The 22758-nt window shown below is 48.8% G+C and overlaps 1 protein-coding gene across 1 annotated transcript in view; it reads right to left on the minus strand.

Annotated features, from left to right (window-relative positions):
* Positions 1-4105: 4105 nt before the first annotated feature.
* Positions 4106-22758, minus strand: part of Atp1a1 (ATPase Na+/K+ transporting subunit alpha 1) — a 28793-nt gene continuing 10140 nt past the window's right edge. The window contains exons 3-23 of the mRNA XM_021157466.2: positions 22141-22200; positions 20347-20550; positions 19756-19869; positions 19318-19452; positions 19099-19216; positions 18425-18693; positions 17737-17935; positions 16972-17081; positions 14826-14960; positions 14142-14334; positions 12740-12915; positions 11691-11827; positions 10597-10747; positions 9912-10080; positions 9632-9786; positions 9046-9169; positions 7672-7817; positions 7419-7549; positions 6890-6991; positions 4827-4918; positions 4106-4470 (exon numbers count right to left, since the gene is read on the minus strand). Coding sequence (XP_021013125.1) covers positions 4442-4470; positions 4827-4918; positions 6890-6991; positions 7419-7549; positions 7672-7817; positions 9046-9169; positions 9632-9786; positions 9912-10080; positions 10597-10747; positions 11691-11827; positions 12740-12915; positions 14142-14334; positions 14826-14960; positions 16972-17081; positions 17737-17935; positions 18425-18693; positions 19099-19216; positions 19318-19452; positions 19756-19869; positions 20347-20550; positions 22141-22200 — 2949 coding nt within the window. The 3' untranslated portion in view covers positions 4106-4441. The remainder of the gene's footprint in view (positions 4471-4826; positions 4919-6889; positions 6992-7418; positions 7550-7671; positions 7818-9045; positions 9170-9631; positions 9787-9911; positions 10081-10596; positions 10748-11690; positions 11828-12739; positions 12916-14141; positions 14335-14825; positions 14961-16971; positions 17082-17736; positions 17936-18424; positions 18694-19098; positions 19217-19317; positions 19453-19755; positions 19870-20346; positions 20551-22140; positions 22201-22758) is intronic.

A 22758-nucleotide genomic window follows, 5' to 3' on the forward strand; every position in this document is an offset into this window, starting at 1 on the left:
AAACCAAAAAAACTCCACCATCACAAGCCTCGGCAAGGACAGAACAAAAATTGACTGCTAGGGACCAGTTTGCAATGCTGAAGCCCAGAAGGTATCCTCTGCAATCTGTAGGAGGAACCAGATCTGCCACCTTCTCTGGGAAGGCCTGTCCCAGACTGACTGCCCTGGGGCCCAATGGGAGAGGCAGGCCTCGCTTGCTCTGATCATAACTGCCTGCCTTCCCGCTTCCCAGGTTACACAAGTTGCAGCCTGGTTACTCAGGCCCTGGGGGCACATTCATCTGAGTAACTGTTCAACAGGCTGTGCTCAGTTTCCAAGAAACTTGCTGTGCTCTGGTCTTAATGCCAGCTCCAACCTCCCCTGTTCTTTGTCCCTCATAAAAGCACTGCCCTTCTCTGGTCCTTGGCTTCAGCCTTGGCTCTCTACTACACGGTCAAAACTTCCCAAGCATCTCATATGCTAGAGACAAAGCATTAGCATCCCACGTGCCATGCCCGAGTGTCCTGGGTATGGGTTGGGAGGTGGATGTGTCACCTTCTGTCACTTGTCAGTGGCAAGGCACTGGGCAAGTCACCTCACAGCTCTGAACTTCACGTTGTTGTTTGTTTTGCTTAGACCATTGCCTGGCCTGTGATAAATGTGATAGGTAGGTATTGGGTTCCACTAAGTAGAAACACCAAACTTTCCCTAGTTTTATCTTCTGTGAAACGGGGCTGGGGGGACTTTTATCTAACTCTTAGGAAAGCCCAGGCACTTGCCAAGCCCTCTCTGCAGGTTATTTGATCTTTGCAGCAACCTTGTAAGGAGTGTGTAATGACTGGGAGAGAGGCTTGTAGAGCCAGTGAATTGCCTAGACGGAAAGCTGAGGAGCCAATACCTCGATGCCTACCCAGAGATGCCCCCACCTCCAGATGCACAGGGGAGGGAACCTTTCCCATAGGGTGTGTGTGTGTCCAACAGGAGGCCCTGTCCCTGTGAACATCACAGCATGCTGTGTGTACCCCTCAGGGGAGTCAGAGTGGTTTGGGGGAAGTGTGAGCCCTCTCCTGGATTTGCCCTTTGTTTTCCCTTCTGAGCTACGTGGCACTCTGAGTAAGGTCTCTGCCCTTCTCTTTGAGTGGAGTTCTGGCCGTTGTATGACTCGTCCTTTGTGAGGCACTGAGCTGAGCAGGGTTCACAGTGGAAGGTGACTACCTAACACATTGGGAACTGTGTATGAGGCACAAGTCAGCGATCTGATAGGCCATCCCATCCTCACTGGGGAGAGAGGGACTCTTATAAGATCCTGAGATACCCAGATCAACGACAATGCTTCGGAACCCAGGTCATCCCCGGCTCCAGTGCTCTTACGGATGCCTCTGTGCTTCTTAGAGGAGCTTGACTTCTTCATGACTTTGACATGGTCCCCCACTCTAACTCTGTATCTAGTTCTAGACACCTGCTTGTGCTTCAACTCTCTGATTTCAAACTTCAGTGTTGAGATAGAGGGAACCTAAGTCACAGGCTGGTGGCAACCTGGGCACAGATCAGATAGGCTAAGCTCTTCCCCTTGGGAAGCAGTGGCACCAATGAGCATACATTTAAAAATTATAGCTGCATAGGCATCGTGCACTTTTCTACAGTATATACTGTAATTATGTATATATGTAATTATACAATATATGTAATTATGATATGTAGTATACATAATTATATAATATATACACACACTTACACATATAGATATAAAAATGAGTAGAAGTCATTCAATTACTAAATAGTTGTGCTTGAATCTGGGCTATCAGAAAACACCAAGCCTCTGCCCTCAGCCGCCTTGTCCGTGCTCACAGCCGCCTTGTCGGTGCCCACATCCTGGTGATTGTCTCAGCATGGTTAGAGGTCTCTATAGTTCCAAGTTTTTGGCTTGGGCAACAGGAGATGGATGCATCACAGCCCAGATTTTGTTCATTTTGCAGGTACTCAAATAGGTTTGCCTCTTAGGTAAACTGCCTAATTTCCGAATACATGAAGATGTCCAATATGCAAGTGGATTTAGGGAGGAACGATCAGATTAAAGGTGATGACCCCAGCAGGAATACAGAGCCAGGGGAGAGAAGGACAGGAAGCTATTCTTGTGAGGACCAAGGAGCAAGGAGCCGTGAGAAATGAGGGGCTTGAGTGAGCCGAGATGGCTGCAGGACAGATGTTCTGGAAGCGGTACAGCAGGTGGCATGTGTGCTGCTGAGGCCAGGGAGGACTAAGGAGTGACCATGGCTGCATAGTCTGCTCAATCTGATTTCACATACATGGTTTCAGGGGGCTGCTGTCAAGGGGGGGTGGGTGGAGGAATAAGCGTTCCAATCGGGAAGTGAGCAAAGAAAGAAGTCATGGTTCTCCTGGTGCCCTCATTTGTGGCCCAGAGAGTGTGTGATGGCCACAGGGAGGGGTGGGAACTCAGGATGTACAGGGCCAACAAGACTCACATTCAAATGCTGCAAGGACCAGTAAAGCAAGCAGTGTACAGGCCAAAGCCTTGGGGAGCACTCAAGAGGGCGGTCAGGGCAGGCTCAGATGTGCATCTGTAGGGCACAGACAGTTGGCTGGTCACTGAGTCATCTTAGGCACTGTTACTATGAGGGGTCAGAGAGATTCCTCATAGGCTTATTTAGTGTAAGGAGGAGTTAGAGCCCCGGCCACTAGGAGACTTGGTTTTGGCAATAGCTTGCCCTGAACCTCTGGCTACTTCGCTTCTTTTTCTACATTCAGTATTTGACTGCCCCTTATCCAATGGTGAATAATCACTAAACAGAAAAGGGCAGAAAGGTCCTGGTGGACAAGGGGGTGCAGCCTCAGAAGCCCTCCTCCCTCTGAGGTGCTTCCCAGATTAGAACAGTGGAGGGGCTCTGACTGGCAGCAAGCTGTCCTTCCAGGGAGGGCCGAAGGTATCAGGCTGAGTCAAATCCTTGTCTGTCAACACCCCTGACCTTCATCATAGTGTGCTGTCACTGGATAACATGCAGGTGTGACAGAAAATGAACACACAAAGTGTCACGGTTGGGACAAACAGGCTTGTGGTGGTCTAAGCTCACTGGGACGTCTCCCCAAGAGGACACTTTAGAGTCTCCTCAGCCTTGGTGGGAGCCTTCTAATCCCAGGGTCTCTTCTTTCCTCCCAGTTTCTATGTTGCTTTGAGACACTTCTTGTAGAAGATGACTTGTTGGCATGCATTGATCAGTAAAGAGCCCAAGGCAGGAGATGGATGGTGGTGCCCATGCCAGGCTTGGAGCTGTGGTGGTAGTAATAGGGAGCATGTGACATTTGCTCCCCACACCCACGTCGGAGCAACACAGGAACAGGATTGATGGGCTAGACTTCTCAGACACACACACAGATCATCTGGTGGATGAAGGTCACTATTTGGCACCAGAGTGACCACAGCTCGTTATACTTCCCTCAGGAGAGGCAATAAGAGCCATTGTTAACAGCCCTTCTTAGCACTGAAGGCCCCTGACTGCAGTGCATGCTCCTCCACCGAGATCCGGAAGCACATGGAACCTTTCATTTTTTCAAGGCCTCCTGGCCTGTAACCACTTCCTGGAACTGCTGCTGGTGGCACTAATTTCGGGAAGGATTTATGGACCAGACCACACATGTCTGACAGCCATGTAGACTTTCCCATTTAGTCAAACAGGCTCTGAGGCACTTGGAGTGGGCTGGATTTGGAGAGCAAGCAGGAAGGAAGGCCTGAGGGACTGAGATTTGCATAGGCCTTGGCTGAGGTCAGGAATTCACCTAGGTGAAGGGTTCTTCACTAAGAAGCCAAGAACCAAGGAACAGGTGGGACGGTGGCTGGGGAAACCGGGGCAGTGTCCAGGAAAGTGGGTCAGGGGAGCTCGTGGACCAGAAGAGGAACAGTTTCCTCTTGGCCCCTGGCTCTCAGATGTGGGTGTCAGTCACCTGGGGAGCTTATTAAACGCAGCTGACAGCCTTGTCAGGGCTGGGCTGCCTTTCCTAACAAGGCCCAGGAGATGCTTCAGAGCTGACGGCCTGGGATCCACCTGGAAACACCGCACAGCTTGTCACATTCAACCTCTGCCACAAGAAGCGACAAGGACTCAAAAGCAAATTCCATTATGATAGCCATCTTTATTTGTAAAAATCCAGATATAAAACGTAATCTTTCAGTCTTTCCAGGTTTTCCTTTTTTACAAAAACAAAAAGGCACGTATAAACCTTGCCCGCTGTCGTCCCCGTACACGGTGTTTCTCAGGCAGCCCTCCCCCCCGCCCCGCCCCCCGTTACAGCTACATGCTTCATTCCAGGACGTCTGCATCCCCACATGCTTTGGTGCTTTCCTACCAGGGTAGAGTTCCGAGCTCCAAGACTTGAAGTACACAAAGAGGGGGTAGGGGTGGGTGCAGTGTGTGGCACAATGTTCCACGGTGGCGTGCAGGGCAATGGGCTAGTAGTAGGTTTCCTTCTCCACCCAGCCTGAGAGAGAGGGAGAGAGAGCCATAGGTAGTGAGTCCTCTTTTGGGAAAAACCAGGACAGTGACTCCCTAAGGATAATCGTGTGTGTGTGTGTGTGTGTGTGTGTGTGTGTGTGTATGTATGTGTGTGTATACACGCTCGCATGTATGCATGTGTACCTGAGACCTCAGATGTAGCCAATTAGCTCTAAGAATGTTGTTATTATTATTATGTTTATGTTAAGGCTTTCTCTACATTTGCCTTGCACTTTTTAAGGTCTTAAAAACCACAGTGCGTTTCTCCCTTAGCACAGCCTGTCCGTGGACGCGTACCTGTGACCTGACGGGAGGAAGTCCAGCCCTGCCCGTCGCACTTACCGCCAGGGCGCCGCCTGATAATGAGCTTCCGCACCTCGTCATACACAAAGATGAGAAGGGAGTAGGGGAAGGCACAGAACCACCATGTAGGTCTGCAAATGAAATCAGCACTAAGTCAGACACACACGCAACCATTCAAAGGGAGACAGAGAATGCGTACATCTCCAAAATCCCAGAAACCATCAGGTAGCTGACCACATGGATTCATTCACAGAATTAAAAACAAACAAACAACCACCTCCCCCCGCCGAGAAAAACCCAGTAGAAGCTCTATTGCTAGCCCCAGAGCCAGAGGCCAGCCTCCATTTCATGCAGGAAGCCCGTTCACCTTGAGCTTCCCTAGGAAGCAGGTTGGATTTTCTGTTGACAATCTGAGAGCTCCTGAACATTTTCCTTCTTCCTTTCCTAAAGTGCTTAAGTTCCCAAGTGCATTTGTCTCCTGCCTTCGCATTTGCAGACAAAGTCTGGGCCAAAGCCAGTTTATTCAGACCCTGAACTTGGTCTCTGACCATGGAATCAGGGAGGACCAGCTGAGCCCTGACAGATGACAAAGGTCTTCAGAGAGGGAGCCTGGAGAGGCTGCCACATGGTCCCCAGCAGAGACAGAGGCTCCGGGTGGCCTCCCGCAGGCACCAGGCTTCCTTGACTACGGGCTCCTGGATAAACAAAGGAGGAAGGATGCCCTGCCAGCTCTGTAGTCTCCGCCCTTCCTATGTGCCCTGAACAGCAGTGGGAAGATGACCTCAGTGCTTCAGCCAGGAACAGAAGCCCTGACCAAATGGAGGAGAAGCTGCCAGAAACGGTCAGGTCACAAAAGAGTCAAGGTGCCCAGAAAATGGCAATGTCCTGAGGCTCTGCTCTTCCTCATTGGGACTTGTCAGAGGCTGTGTGGCAGCCTGTGACCTCTCTGTCCCTCTCTCATTCAACAGGGCTCTGGCCAATATAACCCAACTTAGACACTTCTTCCATCTTATAATCTATATAGGGTACTATGGAACCTCTCACAGCGACCAAAAAAAGCCATAAAGATTATTATCAGAAGAGCAGAAATAGCAACCCCAACAGAGATGCTGCAATGACTTCAGCCCAAAGGGACTATCAGGATTGATGGGTTGGGTGGGAACATCCTTACCAAAGATGTAGGGAGAGAGAGGGCAACAGTGAACTGACCTACTATGGCCTTGGACAGGCTGTGAGACACATCCTGGAGGCCTGCCCCACCTTGCACCATAGACTCTGCACTTGATGAGGCCAAAGTGCTTTAATTCTAAGATGAGATCAGTGTATGGAAGTGTTGGCAAGAGGCCAGGAAGAGAGATGGTCCAGATGAGTCTGAGCAATGACAGGGCCAGGTGGAATTCAAGAGACTGATGCTCTCAAAGGATCTGATGTTGGAAGAGCATCCTGTTCTGCAACTCAACATGTTTAATCAAGTTGTAACTGCTCAGCCTCAACCAGTTACTGGACAGCAGCAATTGTACGTGGAAGTTTCCACTGGCTGCCAGACTGGATGGTGAGCACTGCATATAAAAACCGAGACCTAACAAAAGCGCAAAGTCATTCGCTATGTTTAAGGCTGGGCTGCTTCTCAACACAGAACAGCTTGGGAATTTAGTTTCTAAACTATGCAGCTCCACTCACAACTGACTGAGGTCAAAGGAACCACGAGTCCTCTCCAAACTCCTTTGGAGTCTCCCGAAAGATGGAGAAGTGATATGTGACTAGGAGAAGCAAACAGGACTTGAGCCTGGACCTCCAAGACCTAGAATAGCTCTAGGTGGCTCTAAGGACAGCTGGACTTTACAGCAGAGGACCTGAGGGCTCAACAGTCTGCTGTTGAGCAATTTCAAGGAAGCAGAGCCTGTGCAGTCTCACCTTTAGTCAAATCCCTAGACCTGGCAGGTCTAGATTTGCCGGTCTGATTTATTGGCAGGTCTGGCTTCCCTATCTTCTAGTGCCGAGGAACCAGTACACACATCACTCAGAAGCCAGGCCCACGGCACAAGGGAAAAAGCCACACACACTATGTCCACATCTTCTGGAATGCAAGAGGCTCAACTTACTTGAGGGGATACATCCTAAGGGCTGCTCCCATCCCGGGGCAGTAGGATAAGAAAGCAGCAAGGGCTGTCTCTTCAAAGAGGCCAAATATCAAGATCTTGTTCCTAAAATTCAAGGGAGACAAAAGTTTTCAAGTTGCAGAGGCAGATTTCTCTCCTAGTGCTTTGTGTTAGGTGGCAGTATGAGGGGCCAGCAAGATCCTGAGCTGCAGGATGGGGGTGGGGGTCTGGGGCTGAGCTTTCTTCTCTGTGGGTGTGGAAAACATTCTGATGCTGTAACACCCTGACATCTACAAAGACCAAGCTTAAGAACGGCAGGCGGTGGGGAGAACTAGGAACAACCACGCAAACCCACACCCACACAGCCCTTTAAGTTTAAAACTTTTATGTTGGGCTCTATTCACAGGAATCCTGACATGATGCCGCCCTCAGGGTGTAGGCTGGTGGAGATTCCAGGAACTGGGTCATGGATGTGGGATGCTGAATTTATTCTGAAGGTTTGTGTAAAATTACCAGATCCTTCACAACTTACTTCATTCCCTGCTGGAAGACAGAATTCCTTCTGGTCTTGCAGATGACCAAGTCGGCCCACTGCACTACCACAATACTGACAAAGAACGCTGTATGGCAGGTGAACTCCACGATCTTCCTCTGCTCGTAGGTCTGCAAGGGGAAGCAGGCACCTCAGTCCTGGCTCTTCCCCAGCTCACAGCTAGTGGCATTGCTGCTGGTTCTCAGGGTCGGAGGAGCACTGGCTTCCAGTCCCCAGGAAACCGGTTACTTACCCACTGCTGCCCGTAGCTGTCCTCCACATCGTTGATCCAGCGGTCATCCCAGGTCTCTCGGATGCCCAACAAGTGAAAGGGCAGGAAACCGTTCTCAGCCAGAATCACAAAGTAAGTGAAGAAGCCTCCCAGGGCCTGGATCATACCTAAGGTGGAAAACCCCTCTGAGTGCTAGACCTCACCCCAGGCCCCTTCTCCACACCCACTCTCCATACCATCACCTCAGCAGCCCCAGAGAATTCTGGAGCTGGGGACAGAAATGGGGTGGATCCCTTTCTGGATCACCAACTGATGAAGGCACAGGAAGGCATGCCAGCCACTGACTGTCCCTTAAGTGCTGAGGGATGGGAGGGAGTGTATGGGACACATTGGGCTCAAGGCCACTCTGCTCTTGAGAGTAAGATACAAACACCCATCTTCTTTTTAAAACACCCATCTCTCTATCAGCTGCTCTGTCATGGCACAAACCCAATAGGAAATCAGTTTTCCTACTATTTAAATCTAAAAAATTATCATTTCTTTTCTTCTTCAAGACTTCCCCCACACTGCCACTTTGCCAGTCAGTGAGATACAATTATCTCATGGCCACCCCTTTTCTCTTGCCATCCAATCCAGCCAGGATACCCCAAGTTTCCCAGGACAGAGCCATCATTCTCTCAAAAGTAGGTCTTCCTCAAAGATGTAGGGCCTTGCTGCCAGGGGTCAACTAATGACCGCTGGTCATGGCTCCTATATGATGCTAACCCATGCCTTCTCTAGCAACTGTTCACAGACCTAACTGCTGGCCAGATCCAGTCACTCCTGGTGGCTTTCACCTGGTTCCCTTGAAGGAGACCGGCATTAAGAAATAGGGCATTTGGGTTTCCTGTCTCCCAGCTATTCTGTTGACTGGTCAGTCTGCTGGAGCAGAAACCAGTGGGAGATGGGGGTGGGAGAACCATCATTTGGAGAGGACTCATGGAGCAGGCTGTCAAACTGACAGGGTTTTATGATGTCAAACTCTTCATCCCATGGGACAGAGGGATATGCCCTGCCACTCCCCAAACCCAGGGAAAATGCCCAAGTTGACAACCCAAGGCACTGATATTGTACAGGGCTCAGTGAGGAAGGTTGCCACCACTGCTTAAAGAACTATAGTTTTCACAAAAGTCACCACCAGTCAGGCAGCTGAGGACTTCTTCCATGGCAGAGACTCCAGTCTGGTCCCCGTCTCCCTCTACTGCACACTCAGAACTGAAGTCAGAGCCTTACTCTACGGCTGGGCTCTCTCCTATCCATCTCTCTTCAGTTTGAGCCCCGTCACCGCTTACCCCAGACAGAGCATACCCCTCTAGGCCCTTCCTAGCACCCGCCATGCACAGGGACAAGGCTCACCGATCTGTCCATAGGCCATGCTGATCAGACGCTCGTTCACAAGTTTGTCCGTTTTGGGGTTTCTGGGCTGCCTCTTCATGATGTCACTCTCAGCTTGCTCGTAGGCCAGGGAGATGGCGGGAACCTAGGGGAGGTGAGAAGGAACATAAGTGGGTATTGGGAACTGTTTGCTGTAAAACTCCTGCTCCCTCTTTAAAAAGAAAGATTCTATTTTTGTGTGTGTGCATTTTAAACGGGAGACCTGGCGGGCTCTCTTAACCACTGAGCCCCATCTCTAGCACCTTGCCTTCTTTTTTCTGAATGCATTTCTTTTTGGTACATGGAATAATATTAGGGAATCCAATGTTTTTTTAAAGTAAATTATACAGAAATGAGAATTTTCTTCTGGTAAAGTGAATGTGGACAACTGCCCCTAGGGCAGCTAACACGGAGCCTCAGCCAATGATGCTGAGGCTGGAAAGAAACCTGGACATTCACTGAGAACTTCTCTTCATATGCCAGACTCACAGGTCCCAAGAACCAAGCCCTGGTAGCAGCATACGGGTACATGTTAATACTACTTGCGTGGATATAGACACTCACGTACCATGTCAGTGCCCAAGTCAATGCAGAGGATGGTCACGGTCCCCAGGGGCAGTGGAATGTTTGCAATAATAAATATCAAGAAGGGGGTGATTTCCGGAATGTTACTGGTTAGGGTGTAAGCGATGGATTTCTTCAAGTTATCAAAAATCAGACGACCTGGAAAAGCAAGATTGTTTTTATTATAAAGCTTGAAGAGACAGGCCGACGAGAACCTGAAGACAAGCTCACTAACTGCCCACTGGGATGAGCTGTCGTCGGTGGCCTCTTAAAGGTGCTCTCACCTTCCTCTACTCCAGTCACAATGGAGGCAAAGTTGTCATCCAGAAGGATCATGTCAGCAGCTTGCTTGGACACATCAGAGCCAACAATCCCCATGGCAACCCCAATATCTGCCTTTTTCAAAGCTGGAGAGTCATTGACACCATCCCCTGTGACAGCCACGATGGCACCCTGTCCAAAGAAGGAGGAGGTGGGGAGGGGGTTAATAAAGCCCAAATCCTTGCAGGGATGAAATGAAGGGAGACACACTCAGCAGGTTATAGATGCCCCTCTCTCCCATTGAGGCTGCAGGGATCGAGTCTTGGAACCATCTTGGCCAAGTAGACATGGACCCCACCCACAATGACAATAGGGAAAAATGACAACAAGCATATTCTCCCCCCCATTTAACCCATGATCTTGGTGAACAGCATTGTGGTAAGCCCTGTCCCTGCAGCCCAGCAATGGTTAAAAATCAGGGGAGGGTCTTCTGGCAACGTCCACTTCCACTGAAGACAGGAGGACCCACTCTGCTGTTCCACGAGATTTCATCAGGGCTTAACAGTGGGCTACAGCATGGCAGAATCCCTCTTCCTATGCCTGAACTCCCAGGCACACAGAGAGCCTGTCCTCTCTACTCTGGCTCTGCTTTCGCTGGACCCCGGAGTCTGAGACCCTGTGGCCCCATGGCCCCCGCAGCTCACGGACCTGCCGCTGGCAGCCCTCCACGATGATGAGCTTCTGCTGAGGAGAGGTCCTGGCGAAGACGATCTCTGTGTGGTACCGCAAGATGTCATCCAGCTCCTCGGAGGTCATGTCCTTCAGGTCACTGCCGTGGACCACACAGGCCTTGGCATCTCTAGAATTGGGACCAGGAAAGTCACAAAGGTCACCTGCCCATTCGCCAGCACTTCCAAAACAGAACCAAGACCCAAATGACTTCCCTGACACTTAAGAGCTGGTCCTGTTCAGTATTTATAGACGGTCACACGGACCACCTCATTCAAGGCTCACAGCCACCCGTGGGAGGCCAGCTTGCAACCTCCCTGTCCCCAACTCTATCAGACGGACTGGAATAACAGACATGCTTTTAGAAATGACAGAGCCGAGAAAACCCTTTTCTAAACCCAAATCAGGGCGAGGAAGCTCTAGACCACAACAGAATGAAAACAAAACTGATGTCTCCACTATATGCTTTTTAACTAATGTGTGTATGTGGATGCACCCAAGCGTGCATACATGTGGATGATGTGTGTATGTAGGAACACATGCCAAGCCACACATATGAAAGTCAGAGAACAACTTAAGAGTCATTTCTCTCCTACTTCCAGATGTGCTCCAGGGATCACTCAGGCCATGAGGCTCCTGAGGCAAGCACCTCACTGCCTGAGCACCTCACCCGCCTTCTATTACCCATGCTCTACTTCAATGGCCTCTCCCTTCTTTGTTGCCATCTGAACAATTGTCCTTTCTCATTTATTTCTTCAGCCTGGAAACTGACGAGGCACGAATGGTCCAGTGGCTAGTCTAGACTATTTAATATCTGACTTCTCCAGTTCCAAGCACTCTGAACATCCCTAAGCCTCTACTTCCAAGGTCAGCAAGCGGGATTCCCTCCCAGCCTCTTACATCATTACATCAAGAACTCAGAACAGCAAGCGCCATGTGGATTAGTGTGACTTCTCCCTGTGCACCAGGCCACTTCCTAGTAGTGCGGGTGCACTCACTACTCCCTCGGTGCAAGCCAAGACACAAATTGGTCCAGAGCCAAGGAGGGACTACACTTAAGCTTTCTGTCGTACCTGGGGTTCACCTGGTTCACTGGAATGTTGAGGCGGGCAGCAATGTCTTCCACAGTCTCATTGCCTTCTGAGATAATGCCTACCCCCTTGGCAATGGCTTTGGCTGTGATTGGATGGTCTCCTGTGACCATGATGACCTGAAACAGGAAGTTGAATGATATGTATCAACTTATCAAAAATATAAACATGGATTTACAGAAAGAAACACAGCCCAATACCAAGATTTTATGACACATGACCACATCCATACTGCATATATCGTATCTTCTTACAGAAACATAAAAATCAAATTCTACTAAAACCATTAAAAGAAGAAAGAAAGCCTAATATTGGTTGGACTATATATCATGACGTGTATATTGCTGGTTAGCACTTTCACACTTGCCCGGTTCTGAAGGACAACAACTATAGATTTTATTTTGATTATGTGTGTATGAGTTTGTGTCAAGGGGTAGGGGGGACAGTGCACCAAGTGCAAGAGTCCTTGGAGGTATCAGACCCCCAGGAACCCGAGTCATGGATGGTTGTGAGCTGCATGAGGTGGGTGCGAATTCAGGTCACTTAACCACTAAGCCGTGTCCCCAGCCCGTGTTTAGAACTACATCCTTTAAAAGAAACAACGTCCTATTATCAAGCTTCTCAGAGAGGCTTTCTCCTAAGCGTGAGGACAGTGGAAGAGGGCGTAAATGCAGCAGCATAGTATTGAGCCCTTCAGAAAAAGACAGAGACCAAATCACCGAGAAGTCAGCTCACAACACGGGGAACGTGCCATTCACTGCATTTCCAAATTTAAACCTCAATCTTTTCGTCTTTTTCTTGTCATTTGTGTTTCTTTTATCAAAAACTAAGTAAGGTGCTTCTTTACCTCCAACTGCACATCTGCTCTTTACCCAACCTTTTAAGAATACGAGAGAGAGAGAGAGAGAGAGAGAGAGAGAGAGAGAGAGAGAGAGAGAGAGAGAGAGAGAGAGAAGCTGCCTAGACCTGGGGCACTGTTGAGAACAGGACCCACGGCTCTGTGAGGGAGCCAGGAGACACACAGGCCCTACCTTAATCCCAGCGCTGCGGCATTTGCCCACAGCATCGGGGACAGCAGCTCGGGGCGGGTCAATCATGGAGATAAGACCCACGAAGCAGAGGTTATCCACGGGGAAATTGACATCGTCAGTGTCAAACTGGAAGCCTTCGGGAAACTGTTCGTCAGGCAGGAGGAGGTGGCAGAAACCTACGAAGGAGAGCACATACCTGTTAGGTTCCCAGTGCCTTAGACAGTGAGGGTCACTGCAGCCCTTCAATATCAGGACTGTCTTGGGCTGCATGTTAAATGTGAAAGTGTACGAGTAAGACAGAGTCAGGGAAAGAACAAAAGTGGCCGGAGGACAGAATCCTCCAGAAAGAGTTACCAAGGGACAGAGTACTCAATGTGGGGGACACTGAGCTGACAACATTAGCTCTTAGCACCACACCACTGGGCTGCAGTGTGATGAATATCTAAGTACCTTATCTGGGAAACTGAAGCCATCTCTTCCTATCTAGTCACTGTTACTGAGCACCAGTGCGGACATTCTTAGGAGCTTCTTTGACGATGAACACAGAACAGACATCCTGCTGTAACTGAGTCATATGGTTCTATCATTCTAAGACATAAGACATCCCAGACTTGGCCTTCAGTACTGTGTGACAGTCACAACAGTCTGTTCAATGGGATAGAAGACACCGTGCAGGCTCAAGAAGAGTAGTAGATCCTTCTTACTTGGGGTTGGGCAAAGCGAAAAAGCAAAATGACCTTAGAGAAGACTGTAGTCCTTTGGTTGGACAGACACATGGGAGAAACACCGCCTGTGGGTTAGTTTTGCAGGAAAAGGTGTCTGACTCAGAGAACTAGACCAAGTGATTGGTTCTCAATGATCTCACCAGGAAGAATCAAATAATGGATTTGCGTCTATCAACATACAAAATATTTTTAGTGCCATTTGCACAAATAAACTGGACAGAGGGAAAAATAAACTTCTGAGCTAACTTCTCAGCAGTTGCTAGGTTATGATAATCAGCAGCCTGGCTTTCTGGTTTGCTGTGCTGGTTTATAAGTAGAGTGGTCACTTCCCATGGGCAAGAACAGTCATCCTAGGTATTACTTAGGCACACCAAACACTAGCAGGTTTTAACTAAGCTTACAGACCATGGCCCTAACAATGAGGTTAGGTAATAAACTGCCTCCCCCACCTCTTGCTATACAGAACTGAGTATCATGAAGCCACAGGTCAGTAAATCATCAAGACTGGGCTAAAATGATCATTATTACCCCACCAACTATTGCTTTAAACAATGTAAGGCATATCAAATAAGCAGGGTAGCTCCCCTCAAAATTAAGAGGAACATCCAGAGGACATAGAAATTGCCGTGGCTGTCTGACAAAGCTGTGCTCAGGAGTCATGGCAGTCACCTGCATACCTAGCACACGTTCTCCAAGGCCCCCCAGCTCTAGGTAGGCATTCTGAAAAGCGTCTTTCAGCTCTTCATCCAGTGGCTGCTCCTTGCCGTGGAGGAGGATGGAGCTGCAGCGGTCCAGGATCCTTTCTGGGGCGCCCTTCATCACTAGCAGGTGTTTAGGCTCAGATGCATTTGGGTTCTTGTGAATGGACAACTGTGAAGATTATTCAGAAGGAAACATTAGGTGGCTGCATGCGGCAATTCAGGGAGAAAGAGTAGGCCTTCCTAACTAGTTAGAATTTACTATAAAGCAAGTAAGATCTCCTTTCAGGACCTCTAAATACCTCACAATACATACATGTTGAGTGCTACAGAAGGAAAAAGCACTTAACGCATGCTAAGTTCATGTGTGAACACACATCTTACATGTGCTTGCTCAGAGACAACCATGAACTCTTGGACAAGCAAAAGGCTGGTCAATGCTTGCGTATACACAATCTCCCTCCCCTTCCAGCCACCCCCAACTCCAAGGTCCCCAACAACATTCTGAGAGAGGTTTCATTTCTCCTACTGATATTCAAATAAAAAGGAAAAACTCCCAAATTTAAAGTTACACCTTGTGGAACCTGAGTTTGGGATTAATCTTCCTCTCGCTCATGTCCCCAGCACCCCCTTGCGCTGCATGAGCGTCCCTGATCGGCATACCTGGTACTTGTTGGTGGAGTTGAAGGGGATCTCCACTATCTTGCTGTATTTCTCCCTCATCTCCATCACGGAGCCGCAGCAGACTTCAATGCACTTTAAGAGCGCCGACTCAGAGGCATCTCCCGCTACTGCCCGCTGGGAACAGAGACATCGTCTGTTAGTGACTTGGAAAGGCTGATTCACAAGGCATGACTGGGAAATAGAGAACTCTGGATGTAGTCCAATCTTGTCAGTGGCAGAGACAACAGGTGAGAAGTGACCCGGACCAGGCTGCTCAGTTCCCCAGGCTCCAGCCTAACCTCCTTCAGCATCAACGCCAGCTTCAGGGGAAAGGGTTCCTGGAGGCACCACCAACACACCTCCCTACCTTCTGCAGTCTAGCATAACCTTCCCCCGGGCTGCTACAAAGCCCCACATTCAACACTATTCACAACTGAACACTTCTGCTTATAAGTCTGGGGAAAAAACAAAATCAAAAAGAGCAAAGATTTCTAGTATCACTTTAAAGGCTGGGCCTTTAAAGTGAAATGGCTTAGGGTTCAGAGCCGGGCACAAACTGTCAAGGGCAAAGCAAAGGCCTCCATGCTCTAAACCTAACTCAGTTGTGCAAAATCACCTGAAGTTTGTGAGCTGGAAGCTGTTCCCAGCTCTGGCAGCAGCATAATCAGCTGATATTTTAGTCACTGTCTTTGTTTGGGGACACACACCTATGTTTTTCTCTGATCTACTTATTCACATGGCCATATAGCTGTTTTGACCTACTAAGCATTTCTCCTGTAAGCAACTTTGATACAGGTGAATATGTGAGAGCCTGGGCACACAGGTGAGCAAGTGAATTCTCACAAGGACAGCAGCTCTGTGTAAGAAGGGTGGTGGTGAGCATTTGAGAAGGGGGAAAAAGGAAGGAAGGAAGGAAGGAAGGAAGGAAGGAAGGAAGGAAGGAAGGAAGGAAAAAAGAAAATCCAAGTATCGAGCAGAATAAAATGACTTGCAGAAACCTTGCCAGGAAGGGGTAGTAAAGCTATTATTTTCACAGCTTAGCTACCCAAATACTTCAAACATCTCCATAATCTCCCCCCCCCCTTTTTTGTCAAGATAGATAGAAAATGCCCCATTCTGAGGTAAGGCAAAACACAAAGCAGCCATCTTCAGTGTGACTCCCAAGATAAGCATCATCATTCTTTTTTTTTTGGTTTTTCGAGACAGGGTTTGTCTGTGTAGCCCTGGCTATCCTAGAACTCACTCTGTAGACCAGGCTGGCCTCGAACTCAGAAATCCGCCTGCCTCTGCCTCCCGAGTGCTGGGATTAAAGGCATGCGCCACCACGCCCGGCTAAGCATCATCATTCTTAAACCAACGGCAAGCAAACTGCCTTCAAAGAATAACTAAGCCCAGCCTCACAAGCCGCCTCAGTTACGTCTGAGCCATACTCACTTTGGCAACTGAGTTTATACAGAGAACTCCCACAGGCAAGCAGTGGCACAGGGGACAGATGGGGTCCCGGAACCTCACACAGCACCTGGACATTTCTAACTCGTGGGCCTTGTGGGACTCCAGGGGCACATGAGCAACAGTAAAATCCCAGCCATGCCAGACTGTGTGTGAGTATCCCGGAGAGGCTGAGGTTGTGCCTTGATCTAATTTTTGCATCATTAGTAAGCAAGTTAAGAGCGAGTAAGATAAGGGAAATAGCTATTTTAAGAACATAAATGGCTTAAGGGATTTACTGGAATCTGGTGTATCTGAACATGCAAACACAATTAGAGTCAGTAGGGCAGCCTCACTATCCTCTTGGTTAGGTGCTGTCTGAGGGGCAGGCTAACCTGCTCTACCGAGGGAGGCTCTTCACCAAGAAAGACTTTCTCAGGTCCAGTTTTCACTTTCTGTTCTCTTCCTCCCCATCAGTATGGACTGTGACCACTGAGAGCACTTGGAGCTCTAAGGCAACACAATCTTTGCTATAAGGAGCGAAGAAGGTTCCCACAAAAGATCTCAAGCATGCTGCAATGAAGCTGTTTTTCTACACACAAAGGCAAGGTGCTGTTTGGAAAGCAAGGTGGTGTTCTTATGTGCTAATCACACCCTTATCCCCATCCCCACCCCCACCCCAAACAACCACAGGCCAGAGCACTTCTCAGAGGCATACCTTAAGAATAGGCAGGTTTTCTTGGTTAGCCTGAAACACTGCCCTGTTACAGAGACCAGCAATTCTGGACAGAGCGAACCAGGTGGCTGACGTCTTGTCAAAGGAGACACCTGATGGAAGGAAGCAAGGATACATGATTTTTATGTGTGCGTTCTCTGTGTGCAGGAATACTCGCATGGATTTATGTGTGTCATAGGCATGCAGGTTCTCAGAGAGGCAAGAAGGCATCAATTCCCCAGTGACTGGAGTTATAGGCCCTTATGAGCGGCCTGACAGAGGAACCAAACCTAGGTCCTCTATAAGATCAACAAGCACTCATAACTGCCGAACCATCTCTCCAGCTCAAGACTCGCTCACTATGTAGACTGCGCCATACTACCAGTTCTATTAAAGTCTCATAAAAATCTGAACTGATACATCCCACTTCCTAATTAAAGACATTAGCTTCTAGTGGTTCTTAATCATGTGCATGGGGTAGCTTCATTGGTCTCCTTTCTCCCTCTCTCTCCATCCAACAATAAGTATTAAACCAAAAACCAAAACAGTGTCATGGGCTTAAAAACAAGCAAGTAGGGCGGGCAGGAAGGCTCAGAGAGTGAAGGCCAGCATGATGATCTGGGACCTACACAGCAGCGGAGAACAGACTCCTGCAAGCTGTCCTCTGACCTCCACGTGTGTGCAATGGCACGCCTGTGCCCACATATACACAGAATAAAAAGGCCAAGGTGAGCAGGCACTTTGGCGTAAGGTGCGCTCCAGCCTTACCACTCTGATTCTCCGTGGTGTCAGCTTCATGGATCTGATTGTCAAACCACATGTGGGCCACTGTCATCCGGTTCTGAGTCAGAGTTCCCGTCTTGTCTGAGCAGATGGTAGATGTGGACCCCAAGGTCTCCACAGCTTCCAAGTTCTTCACCAGGCAGTTCTTCCTCGCCATGCGCTTGGCAGTGAGTGTCAGACAGACCTGCAGACAGGATAGGCAAGAGACGGACATCACTCATCCAGGCTGGAGTGCTACACAAATTCCACCACGTCTTAATACAGAAGAAATCTGTTTAGAATTCAATCTCTCTAACATTCTCCCCAAGTCATGATGTCATGAAGATGGTAGGGACTTCCTCCCATCTCCAATAAACAATGTAAAAAAAACAAAAACAAAACAAACAGAATTAATGAACTCTATCTATCCTTCATACTACCTCCAAATTACTATTTCCTCCATTGCCCTCAGCTGCATTACATGGTAACTTAAAAACATGACATGCTGTGGGGTTTCCGATAAACCTGTGCTAAGGTTTTCTCTGTCAAAGTTTACCATGTGATGTGGAACCAAAGACTGCACAGACATAAATATAGACGTTGGCAGCTCCCTGCAAGAGGCTCATGGCTGAGCCCTGCACCCACACAAGCTGATCAGAGCGATGGCCACTGCTGCTGTCCCCCGGCATCTTACCGTGACAGTGGCCAGCAGACCTTCTGGCACGTTGGCTACGATGATCCCAATGAGGAAGATGACAGCCTCGAGCCAGGTGTACTCAAGGATCAGAGAAAGGATGAAGAAAGACACCCCCAGGAACACGGCCACCCCCGTGATGAGGTGGATGAAATGCTCAATCTCTTCAGCAATGGGGGTCTGGCCGCCTTCTAGCCCAGAAGCAAGCGTGGCAATCCTGCCCATCACGGTGCGGTCTCCAGTGTACACGACGATGCCACGTGCGGTTCCTTAAGAGAAGGGGTGTGGGGACCGTGTCAGCCAGAGGCCAGAAAACGTGCTTGGTTTCAGAAAACACACACATGCAGATTCCTGTCCTTTATTTAAACAGAACCAGTTTTCTGGGTAACTTGCTGTCTGTTTTAAAGCAGAGTCTGGTGACAGCATTGGTATACACTGCCAGGAGAGAAGTCACACTGGCCTGTTGCTATCAGCACAGACCACTGTGTGGATGAAAGAAAAACTTCCTGGGCTTTCCTGGCAGCAGAGGAAGCCTCCCTCTCTGCTCTATGCTGAGGAAAGCTGTCAGAATAGAGCCAATGAAATGAGGAACTGTGCCCCGCCCCCCTCTCCCTCTTTCTGTAACACCCACAATAATACTCAGACATGCCAAAGAGTGCCTTGAATAGCCTCACCTTCCACACAGTTGGTTGAGAAGAAGGCAATATTCCTGGTCTCCAAGGGGTTCTCGTTTGTGAAATCCGGGGACCGAGTCTGGGGTTCTGATTCACCAGTGAGTGAGGAGTTATCCACCTGTATGTGAGGAAAAATAGCATCAGGTGATTCCCAAGTCTCACCATGGACCCAGGTCTACCGAGCCGAGCTAGCCAAGAGAGGTCTCCTGGTTCACCTACCTTGCAGCCGTTTGCAGATATGATTCTAAGATCAGCAGGGATCCGGTCTCCCCCTTTCACCTCCACCAGATCCCCGACGACGACATCCTCTGCATTGATGCTCATTTTCTCTCCATTTCGAATCACAAGGGCTTGCTTCAGAAGGGAAGATGGTTGACACCGTTAGAGTGAGCCCAACAAAGCAAGGGTAAAGCTCAAAAATTTAAAAACTAAGTTACAAAAATGCGTGTGTCCCAAATTACCTGGGTCCACAGCAAAGATATCACTCATGTTTATATAAAAACACTGCAGCTCAACAGTTACCCTACAGCTGTTCTCACTAGACACTGCCCTTGCTCTTGGAGACATCACTTGATACTTGGACTACCTTAATGTCACACTAACTTATATTGTGAGAGCTGTCAATCTCTCAAAAGGGAAGGATGAAGCAGTGGGTACCTGAGGGACCATGTTCTTGAAGGATTCCATGATCTTGGAGCTTTTTGCTTCTTGATAATAGGAGAAACAGCCAGTTATGATGACTACAGCAGAGAGCACCACCCCGAGGTACAGCTAGAAGTAAAACCAGACAAGTTAGGCCCCAGAGGGAATAGTCAGGTAGCTCAGACGGAATAGAAAACACATCTGGAAGGGTCACAGCTTCAGGAATAGGGAGCTTGTGTCTTCACATTTATCCCTCTAGATCCTGTGGGCAGGAGGCTCAGAAACAGAGGAAGTTACAGATTCCTGGCCATTGACTTAATGAGCCTTTTCAAATCTCCTAGGTGAGTCTATTTCTCCTGCTTCATGAAAACAATGATATCTTTCCAAGAACTTCTAAAGGACAAACTTTTCTAGGCAAGTCCAGCACGCCTAAGTGCAGAGCTGAGCTGTGCCATCAAGCAGTGGGAGGCAGAGCCAGGCAGACCTAGGCAGACCTCAGCAGAGCTGTAGGCACACTCAGGCCTGCAGAATGACCCAGAGTGGGAGAAGAAGGGACGGCCAAAACGGTCTAGGAGGCAACAGCGCTACCGTAACTACACAACTCACATCATCGTTTGGCGGTTCCTCTTCTGTAGCACTTCGGATGCCATAAGCCAGGAAACAAAGAATGGCCCCAATCCACAGTAACATGGAAAAGCCTCCAAACAGCTGCCGGCAGAATTTCACCCATTCGGGAGTAGTGGGAGGGGGTGTGAGGGCGTTGGGGCCATCCCGGGCCAGGATCTCAGCGGCCCTTGCAGGTGTTAATCCCTGAGGAGTAGAGAGGCGTACATCAGACAGAGCACACCAGCATTCATAAGCCATCACGCTCTTCCAACAACAAGAAATCCACGGAAGAAACAGGCTCTTGGCCGCAGAGCCAGGTGAAGCCTGGGTAACTCCCCCAAAATAAGCAGGGAATCTCAGAAGACAAACAAACCTCATTCCCCTAGGAGCCTGTAATACCCTAAGATCTCATTTAAAACACCCTTTAAAAGGAACTGCGGAAAATCTGAATCAGGTTGATTTTTATACCGAAAAGATCTTGGTTTTAACCAACTGGTTCGGTTTTGCAAGTCAGGAGCTTTGAGAGTTTTCTGTACATTGATTCTATAAGGGGGAGGGGGAAGCCTAAAAACAGGAGAGCAGGAAAATGTTTCTGCAGGAATCCAAGCCTTCCTGAGTTAACAGCCAAGTTGTAAGTACAGAACTTCATTCTCACAATGGTAACGAAAACACTGGCCCGGCCGTGAAGGGCTCACCCACACGCATACTTCAGCTAACTCCTGGGAAACCCGTCAGCTTAACAGTGCTCACTGGAAAGGCCACTGCACAGCCGTCTGCATGGTCTAATGGGCCTTAAAACCCACCTCAGTGGCAGACAAGACTCACATTAAGAGGAGAAAACAGGATTACTCTTGTACTACTAAAATATCAGCTTAGAAGGAGACAGAACACATTTCTGTCTAACGTGTGCCTCTATGGACATGCTGTCTGGTATTTTTAACTTTGGGGCTACCTAGGAAAGAGAGAAGTGAGGAAAGAGAGAAGACCAGTTCCAAGATTCAGCATCCACATCTGCGTCATGTGCCTGCTGCAGCACCCACTGTTAGCTCAATAAAACAACCACCTAACGTCTGAGCCCCGTCTACACGCCCAATCACTGGGTTGGAGCCTGCTTAATTTAATGACCATCTCTTACAGGCTACTAAACCCAGTTTACAAAGTAAAGGGCCCACAGTGTATGAGTTGACTGACTCGGAGTCCCAGATAGCCCACAGACATAAGAATCTAATAAAAACAATAAATAGGTGAAATGCTTAGAGAAGGCAGCCTGGCCCACAGGGAGCAGAGGGTCTGAGCAGAGCCTAGGCCCTCTCTGAGCACAGGGGCAGTTGTTCCAAAGGCTCAGACTGTTTACTAAAACAGATACAAAACACATTTTGGAGGGAAGGTGTGTTTTGAGATTTGTACATAAGTTGTACCTCAGGGTGACAGAAGTTCTGTCACACCACCATGATCCAGGTGGAGAAAAGTACAAGGACACTAACTGCTAAAAACCCAGCAAGCAGCTGCTGTGTGTCTCTCAAGTTTTACAAATGTAGACCATGGAGTGAAGGAGCCTGGCTTTGGAACCACCTACAAAACCGGGTGCTCCGTCCGGAACAGAGAATCAAACTAATGTCCACTCCAACAAGGTTTCAGGGAAGAAATGTCAACAGAGAAAGTTCTGTGCATGTCACACAGCCAACGGCGGGCGGCTGTCAGTCCAATCCTCCTAGTAAGGTCTGACCTAAGGCGGAACACAATACCACAGGGAAAACTATGATTTGCTATGGCAGGCATCAAACGGGTACCTACTCGGCTCAAATCTGTTCCGTATTTACGATGGAGTTCATCCAGGCTGAGTTTATGGTCATCCTAAGGGGGAGGGAAAAAATAATTATACACCCTAAAATCAAAAGGAAAAAAAGCACCCTCACTCACTCCTCAACCCTATTGAAACTTTCTTCCCACATCACCCTCACAACTGTCTCCTGAGAGAGCTTCCTCTCCGATGCTGGCTGACATTTGCTGAATTGAGTCAGAGAAACCCAACGCCTCTTGGGTGTCTAGGACTGTGGCTCTCAACCTTCCTAATGCTGTGGCCCTTTAATTCAGTTCTTCACGTTGTTGCTTTCCCCAGCAGTGACTTTTTTTCACTACTACTTCACAACTCTAATTTTGCTATTATGAATCATACGGTAAATAAATACCTGATATGTAACCCCCGTGAAAGAACCGTTCAACCCCAAATGGATGGCAACCCACAGGTGGGGAACCACTTGTCTAGATGGGGACCTCATCTGTCCAGGTTGGCTAGAGATGGGTTAAGTCACAGAAGCCTCCTTAGCTTAAAGAGGCTGCAGTACCAGCATCCTTCAGAGAAAAGCATAGACTGTGGTACCAAGAACGCTTCCACTGCTTATGAGGGGAGAC

Source organism: Mus caroli, chromosome 3, assembly GCF_900094665.2.
Source record: "Mus caroli chromosome 3, CAROLI_EIJ_v1.1, whole genome shotgun sequence".
NCBI classification, from domain to species: domain Eukaryota; kingdom Metazoa; phylum Chordata; class Mammalia; order Rodentia; family Muridae; genus Mus; species Mus caroli.